The sequence below is a fragment of the Anas platyrhynchos genome, chromosome 11, assembly GCF_047663525.1.
Source record: "Anas platyrhynchos isolate ZD024472 breed Pekin duck chromosome 11, IASCAAS_PekinDuck_T2T, whole genome shotgun sequence".
Lineage (NCBI taxonomy): Eukaryota > Metazoa > Chordata > Aves > Anseriformes > Anatidae > Anas > Anas platyrhynchos.
In genome coordinates, this window is record NC_092597.1 from 9,437,312 (window position 1) to 9,463,097 (window position 25,786).

The 25,786-nt window shown below is 38.0% G+C and overlaps 1 protein-coding gene and 1 long non-coding RNA gene across 6 annotated transcripts in view; one reads left to right on the top strand and one right to left on the bottom strand.

Annotated features, from left to right (window-relative positions):
- Positions 1-1,560: 1,560 nt before the first annotated feature.
- Positions 1,561-17,682, bottom strand: BNIP2 (BCL2 interacting protein 2). Of its 5 annotated transcripts, none has more exons than XM_027465562.3 (13): positions 17,519-17,682; positions 14,442-14,579; positions 13,855-13,985; positions 13,075-13,142; positions 12,642-12,710; positions 11,917-12,081; positions 9,901-10,077; positions 9,084-9,186; positions 8,685-8,816; positions 8,062-8,148; positions 7,862-7,960; positions 6,454-6,489; positions 3,538-4,073 (listed from the first exon to the last, which is right to left on the bottom strand). In XM_027465562.3, the coding sequence occupies exons 3-13, from the start codon at positions 13,902-13,904 to the stop codon at positions 4,025-4,027; spliced, it is 1,035 nt and encodes a 344-aa protein (XP_027321363.1). In that variant the 5' UTR covers positions 13,905-13,985; positions 14,442-14,579; positions 17,519-17,682; the 3' UTR covers positions 3,538-4,024. The 5 variants fall into 5 exon arrangements, with proteins under 5 accessions (XP_027321365.1, XP_027321367.1, XP_027321363.1 ...); XM_038184881.2 differs by lacking the exon at positions 17,519-17,682 and adding an exon at positions 17,465-17,486; XM_027465564.3 differs by lacking the exon at positions 12,642-12,710 and having other exon boundaries at positions 1,561-4,073; positions 17,519-17,681.
- A 53-nt stretch (positions 17,683-17,735) lies between these two features.
- The window catches only part of LOC106019670 (uncharacterized), an 83,741-nt gene continuing 75,690 nt past the window's right edge, over positions 17,736-25,786 (top strand). The window contains exon 1 of the long non-coding RNA XR_011811896.1: positions 17,736-18,235. This is a non-coding gene — a long non-coding RNA (uncharacterized lncRNA). The remainder of the gene's footprint in view (positions 18,236-25,786) is intronic.

Consider the following 25,786-nt stretch of genomic DNA (forward strand, 5'->3'; position numbering starts at 1 on the left):
AGGACAAAGTAACTACAGAAGCACGGGGAAATCAAGCATCCATCTTCCAGCAGCACATCTTGGGACTACTAACTCCAACCCTTAACGTCAAAAAACACTAGCCCTGAGCAGGGGCTTCACAACTGCACTTTTATCCTGTCAGCTCAGTACAGGGAACAACCAGTGACAGAAGAAAATACAGTTCAACTTATTGCTGAAGTTAGGAAGCCTGCAAGATTTGTCCTTCAGAAAACACTTAAGGAATACTTATGTTTCAGAATGCTATTGACTAAAATCAGGTATCCTTGAAAAGTATCATTAAAGCACGCTTGTTCAAATACCTCCAACAACTAGGCTGTGAAACAAATCCTCTAGAGAATGACCGGCATCCATGAGGACTGAGTAAGAATCTTTTCCCAAACCCCTACAAAACTTCTGCAGTTAAGAAAAAAAAAAAAAAAAAAAAAAAAAGGCAAGCAAGCTATTTACCCTCTCCCTGTTCTTCAATTGAAATTTTTGAGGGAGACTGGAATGATTCAACTAAGTGTCACCTCCACAGACAGCAGCTTGTGCTAAGAGCTGTGCATAAGCCACCTTTCTACATACTGTACAAGTCTACAGAATATATAGGTGAACACTGAAAGAAACACACCTTTCAGCAAGAAGCTTAATACTCTATGACAGATTCAGTCCTATTCAACCTATTCAGTGCACTTTTTTTTTTTTTTTTTTTTTAAGATCTACATTTTTTTCACTGGATGACAATGAGGCTGTAACACACGACTAGGCACCGGTGCCCTCTCCTCCTTACGAGACAGTGAGGTAATTGCATAAAATTCCGTCACCACCACCGTTTAATCTAACTTTGAAGTCTGGCAAATTTACCATTGAAAGGTTCTAATATATCACTGCAGCATTTAAGTGTATGAGACTTGCCAAAACATGCTAACACATACCAGGCTATATCCTAGTTGTGTGCAGTTTAGAATCTAACTACCGTTTTTCACTACACAGCTCCTCTAAGCAGTAAGTACTGGTCTTTACTTTCAGTGAACAATACACTAAGCTGCAAAAATTTATGAACAAGGTTACAGATTATTCTAACTAGTTATAAGCTTTTGGAACCAAAAAGTGTGTATTTTAAATTCCAGAACTTCAAAGACTCCCATATGCTTCAGAACTAAATCCTTACGCATCCCTCTTCATTACTTTCTAACAGAACATGGCTTTGCCATACTACATAAAACAATCAAGAACATTCTTTCTCCAAAATACTTTTACCACTTCTGAACGTTTCTCCTGTTGCATAACTCAGTTTACAGAACCTCGTATCTGCACATACCGAGGCTGCTATGCCAAACAACTCCATTTGTCACCCCATAATACCAAAAATTACTTATTAGCACATACACATATATATTCTCACACACAAACTCATTGAAATCTCTAAATTGAAGGTGAATTAGTGACTCAAACTTATCTTGACAGAGCTCACACTGTATTCTAGCAACACAAGTTTTACCTCTAGGAAGAAGTGCTAAAGGTGAACTCCCTAAAATACTGTAACTTACCACAAAGTGATTCAGGTTCTGAAATAACTTTATTAGTATGACATTATGACTTTTTAATGTTTTTAAATATTAAAATATATTATAGTTTTTAAAGTATATAGAATAACTTAAATTTTACAAGAAGGTAATTTGTGTTCAAGATAACTTTGGGACCTCTGCTTTTTGTAAACATCCCCCTCACCATTAAATGATGAGCTGGAAAAGGTCAGAGGGGCATCGCTCTTTAGTACACAAGTTTCTCATGCTGTGTATCTTTCAGGGACAGAACAACTCATGTGTTCTATATCCATTTACAAAAATTTACATTAAAGAAACTATTAGGTGAGCATACGTACATTTCCAAAAGAAATAGAACTACAGCAACATGAAACTGTTGAACCAGCCAGCCACCGGAACAAAGCTAATAATCCCATAATTTGAGATTACAGCCGATACAGAGCACTTTATACTGCACTATATACATAAGGAGGAAAAGGGCATACTCACAGAAGAGCAATCCTCCCACTAAGAATGTGATTTTACTGAGAAGGATACTTTTTTAAAACTAGGAAGAATTTGAAAGATTACTGGAATGCTTAACATACACCTTAGGACCCACACTGAATCTGCAAAAATCAGGAAGATTTCCAGGTTTGCACTGCATTGTGGAAGTATTAGAATTAAAATTAACAGGTTGTGAAAGCATCCAATTTGCTAACTTTATACTAACTTTAAACTAGGTCAATATCAAAATTGAAACAGGAGATAAGACAGCCCTAAAGAAATTGTTCAAGTGTTCTCCTTTCAAAGGATCCAAATAGATGTCAACTTGAAATTAACATTGCCTGTTGAATAAGAACATCCTATATATTAATCTCTCTGAAACCATCACACAAACTAGCAAAACAGAAGTACCTAGATCTTGAGATGAAAGTCTGAACTGCAGGCAAACTCCCAGAGACACGTGCAGTTTGTCCTCATCTGATATGAATCTCCTCTCAGTTTATTATGTGTATCATTAAAGATACTACCTTAAGTGGTAAAGATACTACAGTAAGTGGTAGTAATAAATCTTACTCATGGCATTAGCTCTTGACTGATACAGATCAGTGACAGGTAGTAATCTAGTTGAATGTTTTTTTTATTCCTAAGAAAACTGTATAACACTAACATTAAGAACGGGTATTTTTGCTCTTAAGACAAAACTACGAGCATCCTAAAAACCAAAATGAAAAAAGATGATTTCATATTTGCTACAATATTAAGTTGCTCAGCTCCTGAATGGATTAATTTGCATGTATCTGCCCTTCCAGGGAAATGGCTATAAGATACATGACAAACTTTTACAATCTACCAGTGCATAATTGCTACCCTGATAAGCCTATAAACTTCAGTTATGGATCCAATATCTCTTACAGAGAATTTTAATAGCATTGTGGGGCATGAGTGAAGCAGTAACCCTTTTTATTGCCTTCTTTGTAAGTGAAGTTAGTGCTATATCTGAAGTTAGTGCTGTATGTGGTGCCAAGAGCTTTAGAAAGGGGTACTTCATCTACAAGGATGACAGTTATTCTAGGACTCCCCCTACTTCTGCAAACAACTGGTATTATGGCTAAGATAGGTAAGATACCTAAGCAATGCCCAAGCTCTACTGAAAATAACTAGAGCTTCTACTGGTGATAGCTGATATTCCTCCTTCCTAGAGGAAGAACTAGAACGAACTCATTTCATCATGGCAGCTGAACTGTCCTTGGTTTACTGAAACAATCTAAACTCGCAACTTGAATTTACAAAGGTCTGATTAATAGGTCCAGTGTCCTATTAGTTATTCAAACAGTTCAGTTTCCATTGTGGTGGAGGCTTAAACCCTTTGTCCAACAAATTCAGAGAACTCCAGATGTGTATTTTTAGAAGTAGATTAAGACAAAGCTCAAGCTCACTCTAATGAGTTAAATGGGTACTGCTTGTATGAGATGTGAACAGAAATAAGGATCTCCACACAAGAGACTACATTGTGACTGTTAATATTCAAATTAAGGTTTCTATGACAACCAAGAAATGCACTTGACCATTTACAGCAACAGATCATGCACTTTATACAATAAAAATGTAGTTTATGGCCTTGCCTACCTGCAAATGAATTCCTTCAGCAGGTACATAATATATTGCTCAAAGTCATAAAAATATATATTATCTTTCCTTTAGCATTTAGATACATAAATATTTTACTGAAGAACATGCATCATTTAGATAAACAATTGCAAGAACATCCTCTAAACACAAGGTTCTTTGACATTTGGCAGTATAAAAGGATTACATAAAGGTAACTACTAAAGTCAAGACAAAACAATACAGCAGTGAACATTCCATTGTGTGCTAGTCCAAAGAAATTAAGCACCTCTTGCAACAAGTTACATAATATATACACACATATAGTAAATGAAAAAAGCATCGTTCCATCTGTGTATTCTTCAGTCTTGTTTGGACTCCAAAACTTATTGTTCACTTTTCTGCTCTTGCTTTCCATTCAACTCTTGGTCAACTCTGCTTAGTAAAGAAAGTGGTAAAATTAAAACTATCTTAAGAACAAATTGAGTCTGTAAGCTCATATTAAGCAAAACTATCAATCTTAACAAGAAAAGAGTTAAAGCTCCTACATGGAAAAAGTTTTAGTAAATAAATATTGAAATGTTAAGCTTTTTATTGAATGCAGTCACAACAAGGCTTTAAAATGTTTACTTCCCCCTAGAAATGGATTAAAATTAAGAAACCACTTAAATAAGGATAGCATTTCAAAAGGTGCAAGTGAAATATGACTGCACAGCAAGGAAAATAAGCAAGTTTTGTGTTCTTATTAATGAACGCAAGCAGGAATACAAGTTTACAGGTAACACAATATCATCAAGCACTTCTACTTTAATGAATTCATACACAGCAGTATTAGCACAAAATTACTTTTAACGTTATAGCAATTAAGCCAAGAAGGTAAGAGCATAAGTTGAATCAAAAAAACAGGTAGCTCCTTAAACTGCAATACTTCTATTAAGTTCTAAGACTCTTATGGAAAAGTTCCAGGAAACTCCAGGAAAAATTCATACCACTAAAGTTTTTTGTTTTGTTTTTGTTTTTTTTTGCTATCTGCCTTCGGACTGGCAAACAAAGTAGCTTTGCAGAAACCAAGGGATGGTTCATATTCCTCTGAGACGTACTTTTCATCTTTATTGTACAAACAAGCTACAATTTTAACCATATCTTCTGGAAAAGAAGTTGTGCATGGAGATAATTTTAGAATCAACAGCAGTTCAAAAACCAAGAGGCTCAGGATGAGTTTGTGTTCTAACCATCATGTCGTCTAATCTGTTTAGTCCCTTACACTATAATGAAACAGTTTCTCCAAAACAGGAAAAACAATGATAGTTCTAAGCCAAAGCCATAAAAAGGAGCAGCAAATATTCTATTTTCCACGGTTTTAAGAACTGTACCCAGTATATACAAATCCAACAAATCTGGAGCAGTGTTGTACTGTGTTTACCTCCACAGTATGAAGCTGCAACTCACCCCTGTCCTCATTGCAGTATCTTAAGGAAAACATTTTGACATAACTTGTAAGACTAATTATAGGAAGTGTATGAATCTATAAGCTAATGTGAACGGGCCATGCATAGACCTTATAGCTGACAAAATAAATCCACAGAAGGACATCATACTCTAGCTTCCAAAGAGTCTCAAATATATATTTAGCTGAAGAATTTCTACTGCCATCCTCAGCAAGTTTAGTAACCGTTCTTTGACACATTTCCCTTTCTGTACAGTTGCTTTCAACCTGATTAATGACTCACAATCAATTAGTGCCTGTGATCTTGCCTCTACAAGGAAGTTTTTACTTTGGAACTGGCAATATTGATAGGGTATTTAAAAAATTCCAGTATAACAAACACTTTTACACATTACTGTTTGAATGTTTCAGTGTTACAGTGTCAATACAATGGGCCTTAAAAGAAAATTGGGCCAAATTATGCACACTGGGGAAAAAAGCAAAACTCTTGTTCAATATGTACTGAAAGGGTTTCTTATGTGTCAAAGTCTTAGAACTTAAGGTTACAACACTGCGAGATTATCACTTAATTGGAGTAATTCCTAGCTCAGAAGCTTTAGGTGCTAGCTTTCAGTGAATTTAAATTCCTTTTGTTTTTAATCAGTGTTCCTGTGCTTATTATCCAATTCTGACAATAAGCCTCCCTCAACAGTTATGCACATATACAGCAAGAGTTGTCAAAGAAAAGGTAAAGTTAATAGCAAAACCTTTCAGTACATTTGTTAGTTAGACATTGAACAAAGTAACAGCAGTTCGAAAAAAATTATCATAGGTGCTAGGATAACTTGAATGGTTAGCTGGAGACTGAAAGTTACAATCAAAACCCAGTGTTTATTAGCAAGGAATGTAGGCACTGCAAATACAAACAGCACTAAAAATATTAAATTACATCTGTGCAAGTTAATAACTAAAGTGAATATCAAACAAAAATACAGCATTAGAACTTGCTCCAGTTGCATCTCCGCTGACTAGTTTAACTATAGCTTAGCACCTGAAAACAGCTCTTCACACATCACTTGTTAGAAAAAGCAAAATGATTAAATTACTTTGTACAGAAGCATGCTTTTGCCTCTTGAAGATATGGTTGAAAATCCACATACTCGCTTAAACCGGGAATCGAATTTAATACTAGAGTCTAACTACAAATATACTTAAAACAACCAGGGTGAGGTTTCAGATGTTACATTACTTCCATGCATAAAACTGAGGTCACTAGTGCATGTTTATATTTACAAATGCTTATTCCTTTATACAAGCCAATCAACTGGGAGTTAGTTGCAGTGCAAGTGATCTTATCTAGATGCAACCCTAATCAAAACACAAATATACCTTTTTTGTTTCTTTCTAAACTTTTCTTCTTCATACCTTGGTGAAGAAAAGTTTGATTTCAGTAAATAGAAGATAAGAAGACCAAATTCAACAGAAGCTGTAAACTAGCATTAGTATCAGAACTTGGTACGTTTCCAAAAACTATATTGAAGTAAGAAAACTTTTTGCACCTCTAACATCTTTTAAGTTGAGATTTAATTACTATGACATATTAATCCAACATAACTTCTTGGACAGTATTTACCCATCACTAAAATTGAAAGCCTGTATTCCTAACAGTTTAAAGCCTGACATTCACCAGAGAAGTCTAAGAATTAACTCCTGTAAAGGCTAAACTTGGGCTGACTTAAGACTTAATAGTTCCTTAATACAGAAAGTAGTCTTGCAAAACTTGGAATGACAGCATGAATTCCCATAACTCATCCTTAAATATCCCATACAACATTCTAAAAGTAGCACAAGGCCTTGTTACGTCTTTCTTCCCCCCCAAAAAAACTGCATCTGCTCTATGGGATACAAAACTTTTACAACTGAAAACAAGCTGATGGTTTACTCCAGTAAGCAGCAGTATTTTTTTCCAAACATTTATGTGCCACTCTGTCTACAGTGATACTGCAACATCTTTCCTTATGGAGTTCCCAGTTTCCATCACATGTATGATCCCTTACTGTGATACGTACTTTAATAAGTTGCATGTTACAGCTTCCAATAGTTTTATAGAATTACTAGTATTGCTACCTAGCTCTTTCAAGATCTAAGTTTGACGATTTCTCTTTATTGCTGCATCCGCAAATTCTGCTGATGTGCCATCATCATAACTGATACCAGAATTGTGCTGACATTAAAATGGATACTATATGGCAAAAATCTAGAGAGAAGGGACAGCAGTAGAAAAAGAGAAGACCAAGGATATTGATGCTGCCTTCCCCTCCCTGCCAAAATAGTTTTAGAAGTATCGTGGGTAGGGATTCAGCTTTTTTCCAGCACAGCTCTTCATTTGAATTAAATCCCAACCCAAGTGATATTTCACTCCTTAAGCTGTTCTGCACTTTATCATGAACACTGAAGATACATAAATAACATCACTAATATACAGAATTTCTCACTCGAGACCACTTAGCATACAATGGGTAGCACAATATAGTGAGATCTTGTCTCCAGAAGACTAACTCACACACCATAATTTGTTAATCACATAGGACACTGTATTTGAAAATCCCTGTGCGTTAGCATTCTGACTAACTGCTATTACATATTAAAACTGTAGCTTATCAATTGTTCCTAGAGATAGCAATGGTTTAAGTTAACTTTTATTAAATACAAAGTATTACGTTCAAACCACCGAATATATTATATACCAGTTCCAAAACATGGTCAACATAAAGCATGTTTGAATAATAAAACGTACTGTTTTATGCATTCTGGGATGCCAACGTATTCCATGGGGATGAGTTCAGCTAGCTCTGCCAGGGTAAAGACATACCTAATTTTTTGGCTGAATTTTGAGCTGTGGAAGAACAAACGTAGGGTACAGTTACAACTTAGTGTTCACTAAACATTTAACAGTTTGACATTTAAACTTTTAAGAAATAGCTTCCATAATATTACCTAATAAAGGGTTTTGTGATAGCCAGAAGTGTTCTGATGAACCAAGAAGGATGAACTATGATTAATGACTTCAGGTTTTTCCTTAACCTGAAGGATTCAAACATTAAACATAATTACTAGAACAATAAAGTTAGCATGACAAAGTTCTTGTTTTTTAAACAAAGGGTGCTTTTGCAGTTAAAACTGTGTCCATAAATCTAGCATTGACTTTCCATTATTAGAAATCACTGTCCACCAGAAGAAAATACCAGAAAAATGCACAGCTGAAATCAGAAAGTTAATATCAGTTTGAAAACAAGTAACATCATAAAGAAGTTTCTTGGTATCTTTTTACAAGTCCGTAATGAAGTGGTTAAGAAGGAACCCACCTTATCTTACTACAGTAAGATATGAATGTTCAGTGAAATTCTAGATCATAACAGTATTCACCATTCTAACACTACTACTTTCACTAAAAAAGCACGCCTGCACACTGCTTTGGAAGAGCTTTTCGATACACTAAACAATTTGCTTAACAATTCATTTTAACCATCAAGTACCAGAGACCACATTAAACAGCATTTTTTCCTAAACATATATCACGAAATATGAATATTGTGACAAAACATTCCACAACTTCTTACCTCCTGTCAATTTGCTGGTAACACTTCCTAAGCCAGCCTAAGCTTGGCATTTTTCTCCGTGTTGTTGCACCGTTCAGATAAACTATCATATAGTTCTCTGCTACTAGTAGCTCTAAAGTGCCAATTACATACCTGCAAATGCAAGGAAAGAAAATCCTCAAATGAAGATTTTTGAATTTTAAGGTAGTTTCTAGTACTGATCAAATATTTAAAAAAAAAAAAAAAAAATAGTTGTCAGCGTTGAGCAACGTTTTTTTCCTTCCTCAGGAAGCAGAAAGCTGCTTCACTATTTGTTACCTTCCCCTCATCTGAAACAGAAAGCTTCAAAGATAATAGAACTTAAAAGCACCCAGTTTTACAATGTGAAAGTAAGATCCTCTTCAGAGGCAGATGACTTACTTAAATAGATTGTCCATTAGGTATCTGTAGTTAGGCTGGCTGCTTTCAGGCATAAAGCAAACAGCAAACACAACAATGGCATTTAACCCATCACCATAATAACCTACAAAGAAAAAAGGAGCAGTAGTGACTAAGGTGACTATACCTTGACCACATTTACTCAAAGAAAAGTCAAAAACACACAGTAAACTTTTTCATTCTTTATCTTAATGAGCTTTACCAACACCCATTCTATACAGACACATTATATATATAAAGCACTTATCACCATAATGGTAAACATCCTTTGGACTGACTTCGATGGCATGGGTAAGAACAGGTTAATCCTTTTAGTACCTCAGCACTTTTGTTTCCAGCCAATTATTAAAAAGGGCGCAGGAACTTGCTTATAATTATAGAAAACCTCAAGGTAATTTTTTTCAGGTTCATCTACTTTTACTCAGCATGTTTAATTACGGTTCAGATAGCCTACTTTTCTTCCTACCTAAACTGCATAGACTGTCTGAAGAATCAGTAAATTGATTTTTGCCTTAGTAAACCTAAAGATAATGCTTTCAACACTCTTAAAAACAAAACACTATAACGAACAGCTAGCCTGTTATTATGTATACTTGTGTTAGTAGCCTCATCTGATCTTGGGTACATTTTGGAACCTTAGTTTAATATGGAAAAAAAATACATCAAAACAACCGTATGACTTAATGCTACAAGTGAATAACCACGGGAGTCTTTACACTCAAAGTTCTTCCCATGCCACTGCAAATCAGCTGGAAGTAGTAGTTTCAACAGTTCTCCTCAGTATAACACTAATCCTTACCACCATGACTGATAACTTTTTTGTATGGTTCAATTGCCTTCATGTCCACCCTGTGGTCCTGTTCTCCAATCCTAAACATACGCCAACGTCGACCATCATCTTTCTCCTCTGCTGCTGTGTATTCAGTAAGTGATCCTTTTCTAATTACATCAGTAGTTTTTGGTTTTGGAAGATCATCTGCCAAAGTCAAAACACGTTCAAAATCCATGTACAGCGGCAGTCAACAACAACACAGGTTAACCACTTTGCTATCTCGTCTATTTTAAGTCAGCTGATGTGTTTGGCTGAAGAATAATAGTTCCTTCAGTCATTACAAAATAGGATCTCACTGATAAGAAATTTAATCAAGATACTGTTAGTTCTGTTTTCCATAAATAGTTTTTTTTTTTTATTTATTTAAATTTGAATGACAAGCTTCTAGTCACGTGGGAAGCCTGCTTAATTGTCAGCTTTCAGAAGACCAACCTTAATGAATCACACCACAATAGACAAAGCGGTTAACTCAGTGATAATTACACAGGATACTAGATAACAGATTTACGTAAAAGCGTAATTTAAGACATCGACACTATCTTGCAAGCAGACATGCAGGCAGATCTATTAGAAATTTAATTCATGTGTGCAATCAATATATGAAATTTATGCTGACAGCAATCTGTGAAAAGAATTTGCTCCGATTAACTTATGATTCTTGACTTTGTTGCATAGACCTTACCCAAAGCGAGAAAAACCTACTGCAAGTTAGTTGTCTGTTCCCAAGACAAAGCTGTTAACTGAAACTATCCTTCCAGGAAAATGAGGGCAGCAGCATTAAAGGAAGAAAAGACAGAAACCCTTTTCAGCCACTTTTAAAAACAAAGCACAATTATCTGGAACATTTCCTTAGCAGCACTGCAAAGTTAATCCTAAGTACCAACTCTTATAATGTACCAAATCTCGTAATGTACTAAAACGAAAATTCTTTTATACAGGTAAACCCACAGTCTGTTATGAGAACTTCTCCTGCAACATCTTAGTTCTTTAAAGTACACATTTATAATAATATTTTTTCTCTATTTATAAACTACCTTGGAATGAAGAACATTTTTCCATACTTAATACAGACCTTCCTGTTTACTCAGGAATTTATTATATTCACACCATAAAGTAATTGATGTTACGTGCTTACATATCATTTTAGAAACACTAAGTCATAATGTTTATAGAAGTTAAACTCCAACTGTTTGACTAAAGTCGTAGTTCTTAGCTTACATAAAAGGTCCCAAAACAGTTAAACTGCAGGTTTGAAACTTGTGCTTCAACTCAGGTAACCTCGAGTAAAATTTGAGTCACCAGGTTTTGCCTGTAAAGACCAGATGAAGGGTCTACTCATTCCTTAAAATTAAGGTCATTCTCTTAACACCTCCAGCACGGCTACAGCTAAAGTAACTTCAGAGTCATTTCAAAATTCCCTGACACAAAATAATATTTTTTTCTACCACTTCCAGTCAATACAGAAAGCATTCAAACTCTAAAGACTTCTGACCTTCCCACGTTTCTATTACAGTAAAATGAGATCAGAGGTGTTAGTCATTTTTAAAAACAGATCTCTTTAAATACAAAGGCTTGCAATTGACCAATTTCAGATTAGCTAATCTATAATCTGTATCCCTCTACGTCACTTATCTCCACTTAAAACAGATCTCTAATACACGTAAAACATGTATATGTTTTGCCACAGTTCTTAAAAACGTATTACAATAGAGCAGGATTCTCCATAACTGAGTTTAAAAAGTGTTCAATGATATTAATTTAAGTTTATTTGGAGTTACGGTTATTATGTTTGTCTGTTGTTTACTAGTCATGTTCTGATTTGCTCTTGAAAAATTCTTTGTCCCCATTTCCAATCTAATCACTCCCATTACTATTTCAAGAGTAAAGACCAAAGGCAGTTATTTCCCATCTGAAGAACCGTAGACCTGCACATAAAAAAGAGAAATATTTTACGGCATTAGATAAAAGCAACAAAACACTTACCTTCCCATTCAAACTCATTGCTATTCTCTGAAGGAGTATCTAAGTCATCCAAATCAATATCTCCACTCTCATCCAAGTCAGACAAAACAGATTCCTCACTGCGATCTAAAGTTAAACTGATATCTGGTGCCATTAGTTTCTTCCTCACTTTGATTCCATTAACCTCTGCATTTGAAAAAAACAAATCAATTATTTTTAAACCCGAGCAAATTTAGACAAGCAAATTAACAAGACAGAACAGCAGAGTGCTTCCCCGGAGTGCACAATAAATTAATGCCCACCACATCAAAATATACATCTTTAGAATAGAATTAAAATAAACAAAGTGTGGCAAACAAAACTTCAGAGACTTAAGTTCAAGTTCTTAACACTGTAACCAACTTCATACACACTACAATCACAGAGGAAGACCGCCATACTACCAGCAGAAGAAAAATCTGAAGCGCTGACACCACTTAAGTGACTGTTACTTATGACAGCTGTATCAAAGCTGCACCAAAGCTGCTCTAGACATTATCTCAAATGCTGCAGACAGTGCAATAAATTCATGTTCTAGCTTTTATTTTTTAGGTATTGGTAACATCGTAACAGTCTTTGAAATAAGTAATATACACAGTGCAAAGAGCAAAAAAGTGAGGCCAATAGACAACACTAAGGGCAGAAGATTAATAGAAAATGTTAGGTAAATAACACACAGCATGCTTTTAGACAAGGCAAATACTTGCTTGATTTAGACAGCAGTTGAAAGCAGGAAACAAAATAAACAGCCTGATCCAGCACTGGAAATGCCAAAGCTAAAGCAGACAGAGAAGATCCAAAAAAATTAAGAACATAAGAGGAGCACTGGGATTATTACCCCTCTAACTTTTTGGACTGCCAACAATATTAGAAGATCACAAAGGCCTGAAATTTGGAGCAAGACTAAGGTAGGCCCTATCTGATGAAAAGTAGCTAAATAATGAACAAAGATTTTTAAGTCAGTCACAAACTGAGTGCAATAATTCATTTTTGTCCAGTATTACCTGGATAGCTCTATTCGCAGATAAACATGTCATTTAGAATGCTGTTCCCTTAAGTCTCACTCAAAAAAAAAATGGAGCTTCAAAACAGCCATTTATATAGGAAGACATAAGCTCTACTGCAGTGAAGTATTCTTACCAGCTTCACCTTCTGTTCCAGCTGCAGCCAACACATCTGAGTCAACAGGATCATCCTCTGGCAGGGGCCTAGTCCACAAAATAAAGTTGTTTTTTTTAATGCCTTCTAGTTTTCTGCTTTTTGTTTTTTTAATAATCAACTAAACACCAAAAACCTAGGCCCATGCACTGCTAAAAACCCACTGTGGGACAGCACTGAGTTAAAACATACTTACTGGCAGTAAACTAAGCACCAAAGCAGCAGAAACCTCTTTTATATAATTCAAATTACCAACTGCTCACATGAGCAGTGTCAAAATACTGATTGCTATGGGTGTCATCTTTAGCTAACTTGCTGTATTCTTGCTTGCAAATCTCTGACATTAAATACATCACAGAAGTAGTACTCATAGGATGTCTTGGAAGTCAGATTTTTTGGTTTCTTTTTAGATCTAAGCATCACTAGTACTCTTAAAAGCTAGAAATTATTCTCAGAAGCATTGTTTAGTGAAATATTCAGGGTGACAATAAGCAAACTTTTGCAAAAGGCTACTACATGAAAATAAAAACAAAGTCAAACTTGCATTTTCACTTCAGTAACGCTGGAAAGTACAACAGTGGCATTCTTGTACTAAAAATTAACATAAAGCTATCCCTTGCCAGACAAAAAAAATGCCACAAAACAGTCACAAGACCACTACATTAGAGGAAAACACTGCAAGACTGAGTATTAATATATCAGGAAGATAGAGACAGCTTATTTTGGACATTTTGCATTTGATCTGAACTTAAATTAAAAAACCTTGGAAAATCTTCATCTTGCCATTCTTCCTTAAACTCAACACCTTCCATTCTCCAGCCAACTTGAATTAATAATAGGTAGTCCTGATCAGCCAGAACCTTTTGTCTTCAGGAGAGTGGGCTAAAGAGCACCTGCAGGAACATAACATCATTCAGCACTATTGCAACTCCAGTATTTACAACACATTTTCTTTTAATCGCCACATTGAGATACGTGAAAAAAAAACACAAGGGAACGGTTTACAGTTTGCTTTTTTTAAGCAAAAAACTGCTTATGGACTAGTATCGTCATAATAATTTAGGTTGGAAGGGTTTTCTTAACGTCATCTAATCCACCAAGTAGAATCAACCTTTAAGTTACAACCAGCCCCCAAGCAACCTCATCTTTCATTTGGAATTACACCAGTTCACTTCGAACTGTGAGAAACCTGGCAACTCGAGGTTCTATGGGAGACACTGAATCAATATCTATTTTAAGTAAAAACAGATTGATCTAAAATACAAGTTGTTTTTTGTTTGTTTGTTTTTTTAAAAGACTTGAAATATAAACACATTCTGAAATAGTGTTTTGTTTATAAGAGAACTCACCCTGGGATGTGCAAGTCAAGCTGCGTTTTTTCAGGCTCACCCATCACCAGCAACAAGGAACCCCCAATAATGGAACAAAATAAATCATTCTGCTAATATGCAAGTCCAATACAGTTGAAAATCTTGGCTGTCTTGGCTCTAAAGATTGACAGGGACAGGTAAATTTATCAATGATAAGAAAATAAGAAAAATTGTAGGAAAAACACTAACAAAAACAAGAAACCAAATACTATTTTTAAATGCAAAGACACAATCAGCACAGGACACCAGTAAGTACAAAGCTGGAATACAATCACTCTGTGAATTAAGCTAGAGAAAGTTTATTTTTCACACAGGTAAAAAGAAGTAAGTTGAACCTACTGTTCTGTAGAAGTATTTATTATGCAAAATCTGAACTTCTTTTCTCCTGACATGATTACAACCATAGACTAAGTTTAAGACCTGCAACGCTTAACACAAACTGCTTAATAAAGTTTTAGAATAGTTTTTTTTTTAATTACATTACCAGAGACAAAACATTAATGCCAAAAATTCATCCTATTTTACTGAGGCTTCCTTCCTTCCCACACCCAGGAAACCAGAACACAACATCTGGAAGGTTGTAACCCAGTTCTCCTTACACAGAAGCCTTTCATTGCTTGAGTTGCTCAGCCCCTGCGCAGCCCAGCTGCTGGCAGGATGTGCCTTCACACACACTCTCCAAGAAGTTGTTCTCAATAATTGTACTCCCAGCTCTTCCTCTTTTTATTTGTCTCTTTTGAATAATACGCTTTTGGGAAGACTTTCCTGCTGCTTGAATCGTGCCACTTTCCTCACAAAATATGTCCTCTTTCATTAAGATGTCAACGTTCTCTGAATAATTTCTCCTGAGTACTAACCTGCTGAGTGTTTGCAAAAATGAATTTTAAGTATTTGCTTGGAGATAAAATCATAGTTTCATCAGTAGGAACATGGAATTGGTAAGTAGCTCTTCATACATTTGTTTTGGGACACTGAGATGAAGCACAAGAAGTTTCACAAGATATCCCATGCAGTCAAGTTAAGAGAACGCAGTGGTTACAATCAGCATGGAACAGACCATCTGAGGCTAACACGGTTCACTGAAAAGAACTCTAAACCTAAAATAAAGTATCAACTCATTACTTCACTCTTAAAGGGCAGATGGAAAAGAAAACTGACAGAAAAAAGAAACCAACCCTGTCACTGTGCTGGTGGCTGTAAGATGCTACTTTGGAGCGTGCCTGCACTACATTCAGACTATACAGCTCCCCCAGGAGTTTAAGAAGAGTTTTTCCCTAAGACCTGAAGTTTTATCACTACATCTTTGATTCATGCTGAACACCAAGTAATACCTACTCGTTTCAGATGTACCACGTTTCAGTGCGGAAACAATTCCTACCTGTGTCTGTTTCATTACACTGACATATGCTTGATACACTAAGACAGGCACACAGTTTAGAAGTTACTTAGACTACCATCAAATTTTAAGATACTTTTAGAAAACGCTTCCCGCGTGACAAGAAGCTACTAACGAGAATTCTTTAGAGGTAGATTTAAAGCAATCATCCACTGAATACTGCATAGCATAACTGCAAACAACTTCCCAGCCGAGTTCCAAGCCCTAGATCAGAAAAGGAGGAGTTTAGGCTAATTCAGTTCCGTGTCCCACTTAACAGGCAGACTAAGTAGCTGGTTTGGAAGTTTTGGCTTAAATACTCAAGCACAAAAGCCCTTGTCAACTAGAAGAATGAGAAATTAAGGAGGAAAGGTAGTCTTCTGCTTCAGGAAAGTTGGAGAAGCACTGACTTTCTAGTTGGCCATTGATTTTAACATAATATTAATGCTTACAAAACAGAAAAGGAGCTCTCTTTCTGCTTGTACAAAGTAAAGCAAAGTTTAGGACAGTATTCCTATAGCTCCTGTGGCAGCACTGACTTCTCTTTTTTAATCTAAAGGTTAGGTTTGAGAAGTGCCACACTAATAATGCAAGTCTGCATTAGTCACGTAGAAGAAAATGAGCTAATTTCTGCCTGGTCCTAGAGCGCTTCACAGCTAATTCAATGCCACAGTTCCTCAACAGCAAACCTGTCATTTTACTCTGCACTTAGCTTAAAGAAGTATCCAAAGGTTGGAAACTTCACCAAAGGCCATCCGGATGCAGGACTGCCACGCAGCTCTGCTCCCTTCCTGCAGCCACCGGACTTTGGTGATCACCAACGCCTTTCATACTTGCAAGCATCTCACCAGGTATGCTACAGTGTCACTCACGGAACCACAACATAACCACAAAGGAACACAACACTGAAGTCGTTTCTCCTCTGCTACAGCTAACAAAAAGGATTTCCGTTTCCAGGCCACCAGATTAACCCCGTGTTGGCTTTCCGTGGGGGCGTATTACTGCTGGCACCAGAAGCCAAGCTGCGCTCTCATCTTTTTTCCTGGAAGGGGATTTAGCTCCCAAAGCCGTCGCTAACACCGAGGGGGCTGAGCTAGGGTGGGGGCAAACACCAGCTGTAGTGGTGGTGAGAAGGCTCCTGACCTGCAAAGCAGATCTGACAGCGGCAGGCCAACAGGCGCCCTGAGCAGCCCCTGGTACTCAAGAATTAGAGAGATGACAGAATGCGCGGATTCATTTCTGATTAAGGCCTTCTGCAAGTGTTTGTTGGGTTTTTGTTTGTTTGTTTTTTTAATTTTTCATCCTTGAGTTCACGGGACAATACTCATCTGGGCGGTGAGCACTGACACAGCCCCATCTCCTCACCCAGCAGCGCCCCGTGCCCAGCCCTCGGCCGGCACCGCGGCACTGGGGCAGGACTCGCGCAGCGCTCACCCGCGGGACAGGCGCGGCGGCCCGGCCCCACGGAGCCCGCACGGAGCCCGCAGCCTCCCCGCGCTCAGCCCCGTCACCGCCCCGTCCCCACCACGCAGCCGCCTCACAGCGCTCAGCCCCCCCGGGCACCCCCCGGGCACCCCCCGGCCCCGGGGAGCCGCGCCCACAGCGCCCGCCTGCCCCCGGGCCCTACCGAGCGGGAAAGCCCCGGCCCCCCCCGGCCCCCAGCCCCCGCCCCCCGCCGCACCTGCCGGGAGGGGCCGTGCCGGGCCGGGCCGGGCCGTGCCGGGGCCGCCGCGCCGAGGTCCCGCTGCGCTGCGCGCCGCCCCGCGCGGCCCCGGAAGCGCCCCCAGCGCCCGGCTCACGTGACCGCCGCCGCGCATGCGTGCGGGGCGAGCCCGCCCTCCGGCACTCGGCGCGTGCGCGCTCGGGGGGCGGGGCTCGGGGGCTTGAGGGGCGGGGCGGGGCCGGGCGGGCGGCCGTTGGCGGCCGTTGGCGGCGCGCGAGGCTCCTGTGAGGGCTGTGAGGGCGGCGGCTGTTGGCGGCCGTTCCCTTCCCTCGACACCAGTTGATTCCTGCAGCCGTACAGCTCACGGCACACGAATATACACATTTCTAGCGCTGGCACAATCATCCAGCCACACGCACAACCGGCAGCTTGCCACTGACGCGTCGCTGCAGTCAGAGAGGGCCGCTGGCTTAATGCTTGGCCCTCACAGCCAAAGCCTTGCCCGACGGTGAAAGAAGCAACAAGAACAACAGTGTTTTATTGTAGGGTGCAGAAGGAACTTTTAATAAACGCGACGTGTGGAGAAGAGTAAAAACATGATATAAGGGCACATGCAGAAAATGAAGAAAAAGATGAGAAAGGAAAATATTTATAAAAAAGAATAGAAAGCAGAGGACCCTCCCTTCCCCCCAGCAAAGATAAAATCTAAGGATAACAGGAAATAAAGCAATTAAGGTAAATTGGTTGGAATATTTTTAAGGACTTAGTATAATTCACAGCAAACAGCCAGAGGCATGCAGGCATTATTGTAACATAAACTTATCAGCTAATAGTTAGGAATACAAAGCTTAAATATAAAGGAGTATGTAACTACTTGTATGAGAAATACGGTAAAACTGTAATGGGAAACAGCAAAAAGTAAACAATATTTTATTCTTGTACCTCTTTTGTCCCCTTTTTGCATTTATGGAAGTAACTGCCACAGAAGATGACCAAGCAGCATTATTCAGTGCTTAAGGATGTTACATTTTTCTGTCAGTTCCTGGCTGCAAACTTACTACTAGTGTACCTACTTTGAGTATCCCATGGCCATAGCATCCTGGTTTTTATTAGCAGAGATCTGAGTACAGGAATTTCATGAACAGTTTGTGCTTAAGACTGAATGGCTAGAGATCTCAGTCTGCTGAACTGGACTGTTCATGAACAGTTGGAATTACTCCAGCCTGAGCTGGGTTTAACTGAGCTCTGAAAATCAAGGGTATCTGTGACAATCTTCCTAGTCCAGTAATATATGAAGGGCCACTATTAAAAGGTTTAAAGTCTTCCCACTAACGAAAGTGTTTTTTTTTTTTTTTTTTTTTTTAAAAAAAAAAAGTTTCATACTAGATCTCTGTGTGCTTTTCTAAATGTTATGCAATTACTGATAATCTCAAAACTGTCTTCAAAACGCACAGAGGGTGATCGTCTGCAGGACAACTCCAAACTTGTGTCATGATGGTCAGCAGAGTTGTGCAATTTCTCATTTCTTACACGGGGTGGCACAGTATAGCTGGAAATCTATCGGGTGTTCAGGCATAACTCGGAAAACAAGCAAACAAGGGGTCAGACAACTACTGGGGGATGTTGAATATTTCTATTTTTAAACATCATACAATTACAAATATAAGCAGATTCTTACATGAAAGCTTTACCAAAGAGAACAGGCTTGTGAGAATAATGCTCTGTCACATGAATTTTGTCCTGTACATGGGAAAAAACAGCTGTTACACAGCTTCGGATCTGGAATAATTCACAATTAATCTTTAAATAGAAAATAGCCATCAAAAGCTACAAAATACAAAAATCTTCACATTTTTCCTATTTTTTTTTAAGAAAAATATTTAGTAATATTAAACAAACAGGTTAAAAATGCCCCCTTTCAAGCAACAGCTCAGAAATGCTGGAATTCAAAAACATACATTTGAAAATCCTTCTCATGTGGATCTGGATATATAGACTGCATTTGTATAGCTTTCCTCCTGGCTGTTTTACCTGTAGAGAAAGTATGAAAAAAAAGTATTTTTCAACTTTTATTTTGACCTTTTTTTGATAATAAGCGCTTTGAGCTGCAGTTCACCTCTGCTTCTGTAGTCTATGCACATAATTTGGCTCCTGTCTTAGACACCTGTGATACACTGTGACAAGAGAAACGTGTTACATGTATATAGTAATAACTTTCAGATATGTGGATGGGAACTAGGTAGTGTGTAATATTTTGAGATTCTTTTGATATTCCTGTAGGGTGCATCATTACCATCTTTTTTAAGCCATGTATAATACTGTAATCAGTTGTCACGCTGATGTAACTAGCTAAATGTGATAGCTGCATCTTCTTTGTATATCATGGAGTAAACTGTTGAGCAGAAAGTGATCCTCATCATGGTCCTCCTATGTCCAGTGCATTTTATCCCAAACCTCCCAGAGCTACTTCAGGCAGAAACCACGATGCTGTAGTGGACTCGTCCTTCATAATCAGGATAGCACTTCACATATCCTTCCTCTCATTTCGCCTTTTTCCATCTGAACAAGTATATTGTTGTTAATAAGCAGTTAAGATAGAAATCGGGTTGAAGTGAAGATCTTGTGTTTGGAATTCAGCTAGGGAAGTACAAAAACATAAAGAATGTGCACCTTTAATAAGTCAAACCAAACCTCTGACCTCTGCCATTTCAAGGATACAGCTATTACCTCCACTCAGAAGAGAGTCTGTTTATCTGTTTGTGTTTCCTTTTTTTTAACACATTTTTCTTATTGGAGAGCATCACAGTTTGTTGGATACAAATACTAACAACACTGTGAGACAAAGCAAGATTCAACTTACTGGCCATGAGAATTTTTATATCTACATCTGTGGGAGAGGATAATGGTTATGTTGTTCACAGAAGTTACTGATATTCTTCATTAGCATTTAAATAAGCTTTCTGCATCTGCAGGTGGACAGTACCAAATACATTGCTATTAATACCATATTTGCTAACTACTGTGTTCTCAAGAAAAATAGTTATTAATTCCAAGTTTCACTTCAGTTGAAAACTGAGGGACCTATAAACTATGGGAATAATGTGGAAGAATAAAAGCAGGAGATCTCTTGGATCTGCCTTTTCCATATAAATACCACTTGACAATTACAGTGCACCAGAATAAGTGCAGGAAAAGATGTGGCTGTTTACTTTTAACTTATGTTTCTTAATCTGTACTGGAACTTCTTTCTGTCTCAGAAAACAAAACAAAACAAAACAAAAACAAACTACAAAAAGATACAGGTAACTTCTGTTTTCTGAGTTTATTTTGTGCATAGTTATTTTTGCCATGGTATACATTATATTGTTGTGCCGTCTGAAAAATGTGTTCTTTGCCATTTTGCAGTATCAACCTGATGTCTGCCATAAAGCCATGTTAATAATGTAGCTTTATAATATTATGGTCAGAATCCAATATCAAATGTGAATGAACCACATGAGGAAAACATTTATGTATAATCAAAAATCTGCAACTTCCTTCATTTAAAACTGTTGAGTTTTTCATGCACTTTTCTGATGGTCAGGCTGTTATCCATACTTGCATGCAGTGTGAATTCAGCAATACTTGGTTAAGATCACTTCTCTGTTTCTGAAAAAAATATGAAGCACCCTGTTACATGGACAGAAGATATCTTCGCTGGTTGAGCTTGAGGGGAAAACTGGGTACAATTATATATTCTTTTAATTATTCATGACTTGGGTCTGAAGTGAATGTGTATACGTTTTTCACTTATTCACTTTATAAAATTCAAAACTAAGCCCAGAAGCAGTTTTATTCTTGGCAGCATGACAAGTTTCCTTTCCTCAACGAAACAGTCAAAGGAATTGTTCCTCAGAGAGTTTGTCATCCCCGTGTATCCCAGAGAGTTGAGAGGGTAGCTGGCATTCATTACACCCCCATCACACACATGTGCGCTCTCTCCCCACCCCCACTCCCCCACCTTCCTTCTCCCTCTCCCTCTGACTGTGACAACAAGCACATCTCAGAGGACTGGGTTTATATCTAGCATGTGGTTTCATTTGTGTGTCTGATTTGCAGTTCATTAATCTAGAAAGCATTGCCCACTTTGGGCAAGGACAATGTATCCATGCACATTCTGCCTATTCCGCCTCCTGTGCCCTGTGCAACAGAGTTTGAAGAGAAGGAATTGGCTCTGTTTTGGGGAACAACTAGAACAAGAGCAGCTCAGGAGCCAAAACTGATGTAAACATACATTAGGAAATTGTTTTGATCTGGCCTATCAGGCTGCTGGCAATGCACTGTGCTTCCTTGGGAGACATGCAAATTTATGGGACACAACTTGACATGATTAAGGCAATGCATACAGAGGAGGTTATTGCCCTTCAGCAAAAGAATGATGTCAAGAAGCAATGATTCTTTACATTCTTGGCAGTGCAAGTAGGACTGTGAATTTAGGGTCCTCTTGCAGATTCATTATAAATAAGGTGATAAGGTGTGGTTGTGTTTTGTTTTGTTTTGTTTTGTTTTGTTTTTTAATTATGTTTTTTACAGCTTTTATAATTGTAGTAGTATTAGCTGTTTGTCTTTCAGTGGCACCATTCAATATGTAACAATGTGTAATCTTCAGAATTTTAATATTTATCTGCTGATATCATGATAGCTTGTTGAGTCTCACGACAAAAAAGAAAAAGCTAAAATGATTCTCCAGGGAGGCATCAACTTTTCCTATTCACTCACAGCACTGGGGGTCTTCATTTTGAAATTTAATTGTCAGAGACAGTGACTCTCCTTGTTGACAGACGTGCTTAAAAGTCATCCACATGCCTGAGTGGAGTCAGATTCATTTTGTGCCAGGGTTAATGAGGAATTACTGATCACTGCCTGGGAATTTGGGGGTAAAAACTGCTGAACTTAAAGTGAAAGACTTCATCTCCTATTACCACTCCCCTGAGCCAGCCTAGCAAATAGCTAACTGTAATATCTTAATTAACCATGTGTTAGTATCAACCTTCTTTCTCCCTTGCAAGCTGTACATGTTGCTAATTACATTAGGTAGGCACATGAGCACAGACGTTAGTGCTGCGGTGGGGCAGTTAGGAGCCCCACTGTACTGCAGAGCAAAGCAAGTCTCTGGTGATACTGGGCTGACGTTGAAATGGCACCCTTAAATTTAATGCAAAAATAACAAGGGAAAACAGCAATGGACCATTTGTGTGATGGAGAAAATTGTCCTTCCAACTTCTCGGACCAAACATAGGCAATAGACTAAGGAACCTGTCTTTGTATTTTCTTTTTGCCTGAAGAAACTAGTAGGAAGAGCACAAAGTGTGTGTCTCTGGAAGCTGTCATTTTTCTTATACTTGCTATGGACAACTATATAGATCCTCCGACACATTTCTGCTGCTTTGAGTGTTCGTAAGCCTGAGTTTCAGAATAGCCTTGCTGTGCTGGGCACACGGAGAGAGGAAAGAAGCAGTGTAGTTGGAGTGTTGTGTTCTGGCTGCAGCTGGCGTATGATTCATCAGGGACTTGTACCATCTGGTATAGATGAGAGTATCACATTACAGTGTCTTTATCAGAAATAGGGACCTGGAAGAATATCACAAAGCTATGATCAGTTTGACGGTGTAAATTTCACTTTTGCACTACAAACCTCACATGGAGAGGCTGGCAACTTCCAAAATCACATTCTCCAGATTGTCCAATGCACAGTCAACAAATACTTGATTTTCTGGGTCCCTCTAGTTGGATAAAACTTGGGGGAAATTTATTATTATTATTTTAAGATTTAACAAAATACAATCCTAAGGGCCTTTGTTTTTTTCCACTCATCTCTGTCAGTATGCAATTTCTTTCAAATGTCTTCCACTGGTACCTGCCATGTTTTCTTGAAATTCACTTTTAGTTCTCTGTCGCTTTCTGTATTAAATGTGATTTTTTGAGGTAATTCTCATCTAAGCTTTCTCTTTCAGCCCATGTCCCCCCCCCAAGCTTTTTTTTTCAGTCAGAATACTTAGATTTTATCCTAGCCATTAATTTTAATGTCCAGATAGTTTTTGAAGATTAGCTAAATTATATCATTTTTGCAATTAGTGTCAAATTAATCCATAATGGAAGGTAGATAATGGCAGAGATCTTAGATTTTGACAGATATCCTCATTGGGTTTAATGTTTTGTATAATATCTCCTCAAATGAGTAAAAAGCTCACCTTGCTGACTCCCCCCACCCCTGCCTCAGGCTTCTGGCCATGTAGAAATACTATATTTGATTATGGGAAAAACAAAGTCTCTTTTTACATTTCTGATTTCTGACAGTGTGTCATTAACCTTGACTATATTACACACACACTTTTTTTTTTTTTCCCAATTTCAGGCCTTAGCTCTGGCACTTGCTAACTGATTGTTGATAAACCTCTGTGGGTTTATAATATACAAAAATCTACCACACACAAAAATATATATATTTATATATTAAAACTTTGATTTCATAGAGAGAGGTGAAAAAGTAGCCAAACGTTTTGGTTAACCAATGTAAATCAGGGAATGGTAATCTCCAGCAGGCAGGCTGGAGAGATTGGGCTTGGGTAACAAGAGTGACCTTAAGATCACGTCTGGATCAACAAGAACTGACCTGGACATACGTCAGTAACTTCGGACTTCATCATTTAGACTGGTTAAAGTAACAGGAGACAAACACAGTGTTACTTATATTGTGCTCATTTATATGTTTGCTTATAGACATACCTGTGTAAAAAATACTTTGAAGGTACCTGGCTCTGGATAGACCTCCAGCTCCAACCTGTGGTTGATCTCAGCTTGACTTTCTTGGGTGGTTGGTCTTGCTTATTCTTGTCTGCACTGGGTCTTAATACATTTTCACTTTCTAAAGCAACTTTTTGTTTGTTTTTTTTGGAAGGACAGGACATGGCTAGGCTATAACTGGTCATTTGTTTTTCAAATAAGGATCAACATGGCTATAATTGTTCATTCATTCTGGCATCATATGGCATCTCTTAAAATTAAGTGATTGGTATAATCCAAAGCTTCTGTGCGTGCCTGATCTGCCCCCCCTAAATTCAGTGACAGTTTTACTTTAGGTAGTAGCATGTGAAGTATTCCTGTGATGCAGGGATACAGGAACAGCTTCTAAAAATTATCTCTGACATTTGATAAGACAGGTAAGCAGTTCTATTGTGTTTTTGCTGGAATAAGGTTATTTAGTCATTGTTTACTGATTCTGGATGAGCTTTCTTTATATACTCTCTGAATGTACCAAAGTGATGGACAGAAATTTTCAAAACCATGACATAACAAATGCTTTGGGCTTGGTCACATCCGACTAGTTTAAGAAAATTCTCACAGAATACTGGTAGAGATGGTGACAAAACAAACAAACAAACCAAAACAAGCCCCAGACTCCTAAAAATCACTACTGTCATCACAAGTAAATACAGACACTTTGAGAATCTAGGATTAAACACAGAATATACATGTATGCATGGGTAAAAGCAATGAACGGGAGGCCTTAAAGTAGGAGTAGTGAAACCATCAGCAAGCAAACAGGATTTACCTTTCTGCATGTACAAGGGCCCCAATTTGTGATGCATCTCAGCTGTTGCTCCACTGGCTGTTGAAGTTAGCAGGCCTACCTACATCTTTCTGACAGAAGATGATACCATGCTCTGATGTAGGCAGCCAAAACCCAAGTTGCCTGCTTGCTTTCTCCTGCAATTTACAGTCTGGCTTACAGCACAATTTGAAAGCTGTAGCAATTTAAACTAAATGATTACCCTATTAGGTGAACGAGTAAAAGCTCTTTTTTGCTGTCTCTACCTTGGAAGGTGTAACAGAACAAGTGGGCCTGATGACCACTCCTGAATTACAGATTACAAAACCTTTGGGAATGCTTTATGAAATTAAGATTGAAATATAGAAGATCTGTGTGTACCTTCTGGTTCTATTCTCTTAATGACCTTGGCCAAGGAAGATCGCAATAAAAGGTGTGGATCCCTATTACCCCTGTTCATTCAGTAAACCGTGTAGACTCTTAAATTCTTCTGAGCAAGGAGGATGTTAAATTGCTAGTTTGGTACAGAGAGACCTTGGCTTTATCTGGAGCTTTTTCATGTTACTTTAATCAAAATCAGCAATACTAAATGATTGATTCAGGAAATCAGTTGAATTTATTGCTAATGTGTGATCAGCTATACTCCACACATGAACCTCAGAAATAAGAAGTACTTCCAAGTCACTGAAACTGCTAAG